Source organism: Mytilus edulis, chromosome 7 (genome assembly GCF_963676685.1).
Source record: "Mytilus edulis chromosome 7, xbMytEdul2.2, whole genome shotgun sequence".
In the NCBI taxonomy this organism is placed as follows: Eukaryota; Metazoa; Mollusca; class Bivalvia; order Mytilida; family Mytilidae; genus Mytilus; species Mytilus edulis.
In genome coordinates this window covers 38,292,513-38,304,540 of record NC_092350.1, presented here as the reverse complement: position 1 = coordinate 38,304,540, position 12,028 = coordinate 38,292,513, and the positions used below count along the sequence as shown (strand labels likewise).

The window sequence follows — 12,028 nt, the reverse complement described above, 5'->3', positions numbered from 1 at the left end:
TGAAACGAAGTGCCCGTAATAGTCTTATTTCTAAAGAGAGGTGCAAGATACCAAAAATACATTCGAACTCATAATTCGAACACAATCTGAAAACATCAAAACCAATATAAAAGGACAAAATGACAAAATACACCATAGAAATTAAAGATTGAGCAACATAAACTCCACAAAAAACGGGGGTATCATAAGTGCTCTATAAAGATAAGCAAATTCTGTTCTACATGCAGCATTCATTTAATACTTATTCAATTAATTGTTGAAGATTCCTTGTTAATAGATCGTATCCTGTTATTTTTATAAATCTTTGACTGGTAGAACGTAAAACAGGCTATTTCAAATAGGGTATAAACATTGGATACAAAATTATGGGATGTGATTTGATTGTAAATTTGACAGTTATTCCAACAGAAGCCAAATATATGGTATGTAATCAACTACTTGACACAGTATCATATTCAGCAATGAGTCTAATCCATACGATATAGTAAACTAGAATATATCAGATGAATCGAAGTTCTATACAATTCGATTTATCACAATATCATGATAGAAAACCCAAAATATACATGACAATAAAAATAGACAACCTTTCCCCTAAACATGGATAGTGGTGTGATAGTAAAACCTTCTAAAAACAAATTGTAAAATTAGGCTGAAGGGGTCTTTTCCATTTACCATTGCATGTATATCTTTGCGTATGATTATTTAGTAAAGATATTTCTATATTCTATTTTTAAATCTGTATCTCTTGGCGTATTGCAGTGAGTCAGATCAGGCAAAATATTGATTTGCATGCCGGAATCGAGAGAGAGAAAAAAATGTATGAAAAGTAAATGTTTAAACCTTGATAAAAGTGTGAGTTTCTATTTCATGTAATATATACAAGCTTTGGTGGGTATTATAATTCATCCACCATATGGTTGTATCTTGTGTCCTAGTTTATTTTTTTGACTCTGACCATTGAACGAGGCAAAGATTAAACACCTCGTTTCCTGATCTTTTTAATCATCTTTTATCCTATTAGATACTTTTGTAACTTTATTTATATATTTACTTTTTTCAAATTTCGCTCTAAAAATATTTTTTAAAGGTTGCTTTTGAAAATCATGCAGCATTTTTTTGTATTCATATTTATTGTTGTTGAATATTGTCTAGTGTTATCTTTCTCATATATAATATATATTTATATTGTTCCGTAAACACTTCAATTGGATTCGACAGTTTGGTCATTGATATTCAATTAAACCACTCGTGTTTGTGTGGTGGTTTTTTTTTTATTATACAAACTGATATAATTTGAATTGTTTTATTCATGGATGATACCTTGACCTGCCTTACCCTTGGTAAAACGTAGGTGGACTTATTCTGATCAATATCAAAGTTTATATGTAAGCGTAGAATGTAAATTTACAACAACAATTACAACTGTTAAAATATTTGATAGAGTGTAAAACACAACATTTCTTTATAATTTTATTAAAAGAAAACCTTGAACTTTTTAGAATGTCGTTCTTCGTGTTCCTCTGTTGTTGTCGGTTTTTTTTTTTTTTTTTTTTTTAGGGGGGGGGGGGGTTCGGTGTTTCTAAAATTTAAACTTTAATGTTGCTTTAATAATGCATTTAGCATTAGAAATTAAGGTAGATCACAAGTATATAATTTTTTAGACAGATTTTTTTTTATAATTTGCCAAAATGTAGATTTTAGTATGCTCTTTTCAAAAAATTAATAAAAAGTATGGGTCACCGTGCTATTTTTCAAGCTATGAGTCGTTGAAAATTGCCAAAATTTGGTTAGTTTGTTCATGAAAAAACACATTAGTGTGCATAAGAAAATTCTATGAGACAGAATTTTGAAATAAATGAAGAAAAGAAAGGTTTCATAATATGTTTTAAGAAAATAAAAAGAAACATGGTGTCACCGAACTTGTTGTCTTGCTACAAGTAAAAATAAAAAAATCCCTATTAGCCCAGTATAAATTTTGTTCTTAAAGAGTTATCTCCCCTTAAATGGCTCATTTGAAGAAAAAAAAATGATTTTAAAACTAAAAAAATTGATATTTGTTAAAAAAAAGTTTGTATAATGCAAAATAATTGACAACTTTTCTTCAAATGGAAAAAAAACCAGTCTAACCATTGAATTGCAAATCTCTCTCCAAACTTGCAGATTTAGTCAAATAACTAGACCAATTTGGTACTGTGATTGTACAATCAAAGATGGCGGTATACTATGAATCTACCTTAAAGCAATCCATCCAATCAAGTCACGTCTCAGTCATTACAGCTGAACGGACGTGCTGGGCCAGCTCTTTTTACCCGCTAATTCGATGAGGGTTTACAGTAAGTTGATCAACGACTTACTACTTTAGATGACAGTAACCAATCCAACGCCGTACATTAAACACAGTAGTTTGCCGTATTCCCGCGCTAACATGCACTCCAAAACCCATTGTATCATGGGGGAGTGTTATGCCGATTAACGTCCGAGAGCTGTATCCTAGGTGTTAGATGATTGACCTTCATTTCACTGCCTCACGGCTTTGGTCCTGATAACGCTTCCTGCCATCTTTAGAACTACGTCCACGACTCATCTACCAGTACTCCATCATCGAGGTTAGCGGGTTGCCAAGCTGACCAAACTGGCACTGAAGCAGCCGTTGTGAAGAAATAACAACAAAAATAGTAAACAAACCAAAAAGAACCTACAAAACCAAGATGGCGACCTCCAAAATGGCGACCACCACTCATTCCTGACCGATGGCACACAATTATTGAAATGCTCACCAATCGCCTTCGGGCACTGAGCCGACCGTGCGAGAGCTGCATAGCCAGTCAAGGTCGTTAAACACTTCCATTTGTCTACCTTAAGGCTTGCCAATAGTCGTCGCTACTAGTGACCACTACTTCGGTTATGGCATTATTTAAATAGTGTACTTGGACTAAAATACGCAGTTTATTTATCATCAAATTCGACTAAAACCAAAGTTTATACTGCCTCGGTCGCAGTTGACCTAAGCTGGTACTGATAGTAATTTTTAAACTCATTTGTTTTATGATCATGGATGTCTACTGTATTTGGCTATTAAAACCTTAAAGCTCGAAAGTTTCGTAAAATTTTATTGAAACACTTAAATGATTTCATAAGAATTTATCACCGTCACCTTTCGGATGAACTTTCAATCCTTAAGCAGTTGTTAAGGGCACCATCGTCTATTTGGCCATAAATTCAGTAAATGAGTTATTTTGGATTTTAAAAAATATTGATATTTTGTGCATTTTTCCTTTGATCTATTTTGTGATAATTTTCATATCATGCTACTCGCTTGAGATGGAAAAGTATCGTTTGAAACTAAGGACGCGCGTGGCGTTGGTAATAAAATTGTCATGATATTGACAACGTCCTCATAGGTAAAATAGCGATAAACAGATCATCACTGGTCATCTCAACTCGATTTTTTCTCGCTTTCGCCGTACCGGCTCAAGCGAGAAAACCAATCTTGTGAGATGATCAACAATAATCTATAAATATTCATAAATCTACTCACAAACGTATTGAGTGATATGATGGTTGTTATAGAAAGACGTCTCGCACGCACTAAAATCGGTATCATAATTTCTTTTTATAGTTCATCATTTTTCATCAACTGATTTACATAAAAAAAGAAAAAGTTAAGATGATTTTTTTTTCTGTCAGGATTGATTATGTTTTAAATTGTTATTAATAGATAAAGACAGCAAACTAGAATATATCATAAAATATAAATATTCTGCATAAAGGAGATTCTACGTTTTTCAAAATTCATGATGAGTACCACATGCTGAGCAGGATCTTAGTCCCCTTCCGGAGCACCTGAGATCACCCTCAGTTTCAAAATCAAAAAACGCATTTGTCAGTAAAATGCAAAATAATTAAACACTTTATGTAATATCATTGGTTGATGAAATAAGATTTTTATCTACAGTTTTGAATCTTCACACACCTACATAATCTCAGTTAAAAATAAATCTCAGTTTATAATATCAACCGATTTTTACACTGTAAACGGTTTGAATAAAGCATCAAAATCACAGTCCATTTAGACAATAACAACGTTTTAACATTTCAATCTTCACTGTTAGTTTAATTGATCACTTTGAGTTTTCTGCCGATTTCAACAAAAGCATCCACAGCTCTATCAATTTCTTGTTCTGAGTGAGCAGCAGATATCTGTACTCGGATTCTTGATTTTCCTGAAATATAATAAGGACTTTTTTTAAATTGGAGGCATTTTTTTAGTTTCAGCCATTTCATTATCTGTGTCACGCCATGAAGTATATCGAATCCGGTATTGGTTTTATTTTGATTTTTCTTTTATGTTTTGACTGTTCTCCGGTATTTGGTTTATAATCTCTCATCTCCATTCATTACAAAAATATTTTTAAATAAATACATGTACATGCCTTGATGGTTGCAGCAATTTGATATGAAATAACTATAGACTATTAAAGACCTTCCAAAATCTTTTGAGATAAATAAAAACAACAAAAGGGCTGTTCCTGTGGTGTTTTTCTCTCTCTTGTAAGTAATGTGGTTGTCAATGTATTATAAGCATCAACAACCCCATCTTTCATGTTAAAATACGTATAACAAGTCTTACCCTTTGGAACAACTGGATAGCTGAATCCTATTACATAGATACCTTTCTCTGAAAAAAATCAACGTCAAATTTACAATGAGCAGTTGATGAATAATATTTTCTTAGATAAGAAAACGTTCTATCTACTAGTACTCCACAAAGTAAACATGTGCTTCGCCTTGGTACAGTTGTTTCGTCTGTTAAAGCCTGTTACGATTTTGTTAAATACCAGATCTTTCTAGTTTTATTCAAAAGAAAATATGAAACAATTTTTTTTATTTCACCTAGCAGAACCCTACTTAAAATGTCTGTTATTTCATTTTCTAACAGAGTCAGAAGGGATCAGATTCAAGTTTGCAAATTTGTTACTAGTAATTGCAAAAGATGCACATGTCCCTTTGATGTCTTTGACCTTGAATCTGTGAATATAATTTAAGTTTTTTGCAGTGTGGGGAATATTCAATGCTGAAGGTGGAAAAAGGCTTTAAATCTCTCAGAGTTTCAACACTGATCAGGAAAATGTAGAACATTTAACTAAAATCTAGTTAAATAAACAGAAAGAGTGAGGGAATAATAAGTTTTATCTTACCCAACATATCATCAGCAAAAGTACTGGCTAACTTGGCATCTCCTAACATAACTGGACAAATGGGATGTCCTGGATCACCCTGCAATACAGACAATTTCTGAAATATGTGCTTTCTTAGGACATGCTTTACCGATATCATGCTAAAGGTCAGGCTAGGAATACATGGATAAGGATTTAAATTAGTTTGAAATTTTGACTTGCAAGATAAAGATACATTTGCAATGTTTTGAATCCTATTTTGACCAAATTGAACCAAACTGGTTGCTAATAGCGAAATATTTTTTCAATATTCCATTTTTATAAATGTTTGCAACAACAAAATTGTATTTGACTTTTGTCTAAATTGCAGCTAATAGTTTTAGAGGGAATGCAGAAAAAAACATGCTTAAGGGTTAAACAATGTATATTTCCATATCATCACCCCATTATTCTTGGGCAGTTGCAACAGGTATATTCAAAAGGACATGTAATTATAACAATTTATTCATAGTCATTGATTTTATACATCACTTACCGAGACAGTAAAACCAGCGTCCGTCATTTTAGACCTAAATCTCACTGTATTGGTCAACAGCTTCTTTGGTAAATCTGGATTCTGTATTATCAAATCAAAAGCCTGTAAAAAATTGATATAAAACTGTCAAAATTATGCTGCATCAATAAATATGGTATCTTGTAATTTGAATAAGACCTGCAGATATTAATTTATGTTTTTTCTCATGTTTAACAAATCAACAAATTATAAAATGAACTCTATATGAAAGGGTAACTCAAACTTCTTCAGAAACTGTTCTTTACAAAGGGCGTTTCTAAGGACAACTGGTATCATCGAATTTAGGTGGGTGTGTGTGGCATTTGAAACGTTAACTTTAACCAAAAGAAACAACTGATTTTCTTCTTCGCAATTAATTTGGCCTTCTTGTTTGTTAGTTACACTTCTTAATTGTAAACATTTTTCGATAATATGTATGATTAAAATGTTTGAATATTCCTCCTTTATTTATCATACCTACAACTGTTTATTACCTTGCTAGCACATGCTACTACTGGTGGTGGTAATGTGTTTGAAAATAAATAAGGTCTGGATCGTTGTCTTAAAAGCTGTACAAGCTCTTTTGGTCCAGAGGTATAACCACCTGTAATGTAAAAGTTGGTCTATTTCAATCTTTGTTCGATCAAGCTATTAGTATGATGATGGCTTACATAATACATTTCAATAGTGGATGTTGTGATTTATTGGAAAGCACCATTTAACCATCGCGTGATTCAAATTGTCTGCCCATAAAATGAAACAATCCTTGTGAAACATCCAAGTGATGTATCTAGATATAAAAGATAGATTTCTAATTGAACTGTTTCATATTTTTTTATGTCGTTGCCTTTTATAGCCTACAACAAGTTGTGGGTTGTTTCTTATTGTTTAATGCTGTACAATTGCCTTTAATTGCTAACATCCACTTCATTTGAACTTTAGTGGGTAGGTTTTTCATCGATAATCATACCACATATTCCTTTTTTTTTTTGATATATTCAAACATACCAAATAAAACTTAAATGACACAAAATGAGAAATATATTCTACGTTTCTGAACTCCTATTTTTTTTTTTTTTTTTTTTTGCCAAATAATGCAGGACAAAAATAATAGTAAAATGCTTACCAGCAGCACCTCCCATGGCTTTACCAAGAGTTGAGTTAATAATATCAACTTCCAATCCAAAATGCTCATCAGTTCCTCTGAAAATAATTTTCTAATTATTATAAAACTGAACCAAATGGACATATAGTGAGAAATGAAGCGTATACATCGATAAGATAGTAAGAAAATAATAGGCAAATTATCGTATATAAAACCATGACTATCGCAGTTTCTATATACATTTAAGCTAATTAAAAAATGCAATCAAGATTTGCAAGTTACTATTCACCAAAGTTTCTTGCAGGCAAAAATGTGTATTTTGAGGTGTTGAATGTCATTGTAAAATTTAAGACTTGGCAAAAAGATTAAACATGAAGTGCCGTGCATCAAAGATTTGGGCTTGATGTCAGGTTTCTTGAGTTTGATTGTCCCTCTGGTACCTTTTCAATAGTACTGGCTTACAATACATATCTTTACTTTTAACACTTAACCATTTAACTGTATGAATTAAATTGTGTTATATTTTGCTCAATCTGTAATTAATGATTAAAATCGTAAGTCATAAAGACAGCAATTATTACCTGCCGGTTGGTCCAAAAAATCCTGTTCCATGACATTCGTCGATGAAGACCAATGCTCCATACTCGTTTCCAAGTCTTGTTATGTCACTACAATAAACATACTTAGAAAATAAGTTATGCCCAGTATAAAAAAGAAGATCGAAAGATTTCGTTAAGATTTGATAATTATCAAAATGGTATTTGTCACAAATTAAGTAGTAGTTATTGGAAATGCTATATATTTACAGCATATATGTTAAAGTCTGGTGAAAAGGGGTGTATGACAAGAAAATAAATCGCATTAGACTGAAAGAGTTTCTAGTATACAACTGAAACTCACGGCAATGGTGCAACGCTGCCATCCATACTAAATACACCATCTGTGGCTATCAGCTTTTTGTGACATGAGGATGCGTCCTTCAAGTTTTGTTCAAGATCTGAAAATACAAATATCACCAATGCACTTATTTTAACGATTTAAGATTTTTATTTGAAAATCACACCATATTATCAGCTAAGTTTACATGAGATACTAGTATAGGCTTTGAGTCAAGATTGCAATCAAACAGAATAATTTTGCTATATATTGCATAATATGTGTTTTCCATAACAATACAATCGAATTGTCATGCAATTGGTACAGTATATTTTGATCAGTATTACATTTTGCATCTGTAACTACGATAGTCAGCGGGTGTGGAAATAAAGAAGGTTATATTTGATTGTTCAGCACTGTTTTTTACTATTTTAATTTTGTTATAAATAATTATCAAATTTTGAATAAATGTGAGTTTTATCGAAGTTTGAAACTTTTCAATTATTATGATGATCGAAGTTTAATACTCATCCATTATCGTGATGATCAAAGTTTGATACTCCTCAATTATCGTGATGATCGAAGTTTGATACTCATCAATTATCATGATTTTCGAAGTTTGATACTGCTACTCAATTATCGAAATGATCGAAGTTTGACCCTCATCCATTATCGTGATGATCGAAGTTTTTGATACTTATCAATTATCGTGATGATCGAAGTTTGACAATCGTCAATTATCGCAATTATCGAAGTTTGATACTCATTCATGATCGTGATGATCGAAGTGTGATACTCATCCATTATCGTGATAATCGAAGTTTGATACTCGTCCATTATCGTGATGATCGAAGTTTGATACTCGTTCATTATCGTGATGATTAAAGTTTGATACTTACCCTTCATATCTGTGTGTTTATATCTGAATCGTTTAGCTTTACACAGACGTATTCCATCAATAATGGATGCATGGTTTAATTCGTCTGATATAACAGCATCTTCAGGTCCAAGTAATACCTCAAATAGTCCGGCATTTGCATCAAAACAACTAGCGTATAAAATTGTATCCTCTTTCTTGTGGAATTTTGAGATTTTATCTTCAAGTTCTTTGTGCAGATCCTAAAATACACGTTTGAAATCTTGTCAGAAAGGGTTAGTTTTTAGACATTTATAACTGTAATAGAGGCTTCGTCATTTGGTCTCTTGTGGTAATTGGCGCATTGGCAATCATTGTACATCTTCTTATTTTTGCCCGGTATGTCTTACTCTAGTTCATCTTGTTCGACACCTTTGTTATAGTTCTACGAAAACCACTTGACTGAGTTGCAAATAAGAAGTTGTGAAAATTTTAAATACAAGGTAACAACTGCCTTTATCCTTACAATCGTTGAGTTTAGACTTAAATAATGTATAAATATTCCATGTTAATTGATGCAAGCAATTTCAAATAGGATATCTTGTGAATTCCAAAAAGTCCATGAGAGAATGCTTTCATAAAAACTTTTTTTCTGTTTCTGTTGCTGTTTGTTCTATGTGATATAGTGAAGAAAAGAATTATTATCATTATTATTACTAATATTTTGTTTGTTCTTTTCTTTACTGAAAAGTGAAATATTGAACCTACCTGTGTACCGCATATAAATCGGACAGAGCTGAGACCAGCGCCGTGTGTGTCAAGTGCTTTCTTGCCAGCTTCAATTACTTCAGGGTGACTCTATAATTTACAGAATTAACAAATATTTTATTCACATGCAACGAAGAATCCACTCGGTCATTTTAAAGAAGAAGAAAAATAAGAATATGAAAGGAAATAATGTACATGCCTGCATAACAATACGTTGTATATTAAACACTGTCGTTTTTTAAGACATCTTATTTCAATAGCAAGATTCTAGTTGTTTCTGTAAACATCAATTATTCAGCCTGTTATTAAATTTAACAGATACATCCGTGTAATATACTGAAAATTTATACTAGTTATTCAAATTAAAAAAGTGACACATGCAGAAAGACGTATATTCATGTCTGTTCCATAATATATATTCAGCATATATTAACAATATCCTTGCTTTGTAATATTTTTGCAACTATACAGAAAGAAAAATGTCCTTGACATTTTTTTTATATAAATTTACAGGTTTGTACACAACTAAAACAGGTATAATCCCAACACATTGTGTGTAAGTGACAAGTCATACTATTTGGACCGTGTCCTGTTCGTTGTTTGTCTGTTTAATTGTCTGTTTGACTGTCTGTCTGTCTGCTGAGAAATCAGTTGTGATTGCTGGTATAGTCTGTAACGACTACCGCTTTTTTGTGATTTCTGATATCCTCTTTTTCTATAATTTTAATTATCATGCAATTTACGTACAGACAAACCAAGGTAGTTGTTTGCACAGAAATTGAGTATGTCTGCTTGAGATCCTGCTACGTGAATTGTAGGGCCTTGTTTAGATGTGATGACACGTTCTCCCTTCCACGTCCCAGCATCTTTTATACCCTCTAGTTCATGCTGCAGATCTTGTTGTACGGCAGCTGCAGCTTGTGTAGATCTCTTTCTTGTAAAATATTTTAAAGCGCGATGATCTGAAGAGAAAAATTAGTATTTGAGAATAATATTCATGCATTTATTTATCTCTACATGTTAGATTGATTCAACACAATTTGGTTTGACCTCATATTAAGTTGCTAAATGATAAATGCATGGGAAGGAATAGAAACAAAATGACAATGCATGTATTTCATCAGATTTGGAAGTATGCATAGTCGATTAATTAAGGTTTTGTGCAATGATTGAATGATTCCGTTTTCCAAAGCATTATTTGCTTGTTGTTAAGATATGCCAAGAGACACCCATAACTTTATTTGAGCACTGGCTAAATGTCGGTATACCACCATTGTTTCTACTAATTGCCTGTCTTTTTACGCTAAATTTCGCTTATATCCGTTTGTTAGATATTACATCATCTGCGGTCCGGAATATAACGATCATATTTTTATCGAATAAAACATAATAGTTGTGTATTTTATGAATAGTGGCATGCTTTATGCATATATAGTATATAGGTCTACTCAACCATTACGAATATTTAAAACTTTTCCATGTCCGTGTAGAAGAAAATATCACAATATGTTATTCCATGCTTTCAGTGAAGGTAAAACATATTGTGTCAGATTTAGCGATCCTGTCCAACAAGCATGAAACGTTTGACAGCTGTTGACAGATATAAATACAAATATACAATATTTATTTTCATTTCTGACTTCATATTATTTAATGTTAGAACTATTTTATAAATCCCTGAATGAATAAGCATTGAAAGAAAGTAATTAAGAAATGTCTTTGTTGTGACTTGTGATTTAAATTCCATGTTGACCTTGGTTATAAAATTACAAGTTTTTTTATACTCGAATGTAGTGTATAAATTGCCCAAATATGTACGTAAACCTATATATGAAATAAGAAGAGAAAAAGCATTCACACCACATCTGTTGGAAAAAATGTTATAGGTTAACATATATGTATATAAAGCAAGTCCTGCATATATGCGTTCTTTAGTGCATACGTGAAAAAAGCTAAATGAAAGTTTCAGTTTGTGCAATTAAAAAACTTTAACGCTATAGATTTTATTTTGTATGCGAAACGGGACTCGGAATCAAACTGTTAACCGTCAACATCTCGTTCTGTTAACTTCTGCACGAGTAAGGTAAAGGGATTGTGGAAATCTACAAGTTAAAGAATTATTGACTACCCTATGGTTTATATAAACAATTTGAAATGTTAATGTTTAAAAAAATATAATATAGACTTACTATGACGTTTAGATATTTTAAGTACAAAATCCCCGATTTTTTCCATTGCACAATATGGTTAATGACAACAGCCTGTTAGAGGTGTGTGACATTCAACCAATCCGATAAAGGAATATCTAAATATGTATTTTATTTATGGTTCACTACATGTTCTTTGAAACGCTTCGTTTACTTGTCATTAAAGGAAAGTCTGGACTTGCGCATTGAGTTTACTTGTAGGGGATTTTTCAAACATGCGAAGTCGAGTGAAATCAACTCTACTTGGAAAATAGAATGAATTCTTCAAATTTTTATATAAAAAAATGATTTAATAATGATTTTTCATTGTATCAAATAATAAAGAATGCGTAGATTTATTTTGTTGTAAATTTTTTAAGTTAGATAGGCAGTTTTGTTTTGTGATTTGTAAGATAAGATAACAATATATATAAAAACTAAAGCATATGGTAAGTTGCATATGTCTTTGAATAAACGGGCTTACTGCATGCTTTTAGTGTTAAT

General features: G+C 31.9%; 1 protein-coding gene across 1 annotated transcript; it reads right to left on the bottom strand.

Moving 5' to 3' along the window:
- Positions 1–3,096: 3,096 nt before the first annotated feature.
- LOC139481402 (2-amino-3-ketobutyrate coenzyme A ligase, mitochondrial-like) lies at positions 3,097–11,719 on the bottom strand. Its single transcript, XM_071264722.1, has 12 exons — positions 11,528–11,719; positions 10,086–10,300; positions 9,339–9,428; positions 8,614–8,833; positions 7,739–7,835; positions 7,420–7,506; positions 6,860–6,936; positions 6,228–6,337; positions 5,716–5,817; positions 5,202–5,280; positions 4,634–4,681; positions 3,097–4,226 (listed from the first exon to the last, which is right to left on the bottom strand). The coding sequence occupies exons 1-12, from the start codon at positions 11,571–11,573 to the stop codon at positions 4,117–4,119; spliced, it is 1,281 nt and encodes a 426-aa protein (XP_071120823.1). The 5' UTR covers positions 11,574–11,719; the 3' UTR covers positions 3,097–4,116.
- Between the last annotated feature and the right edge of the window lie 309 nt (positions 11,720–12,028).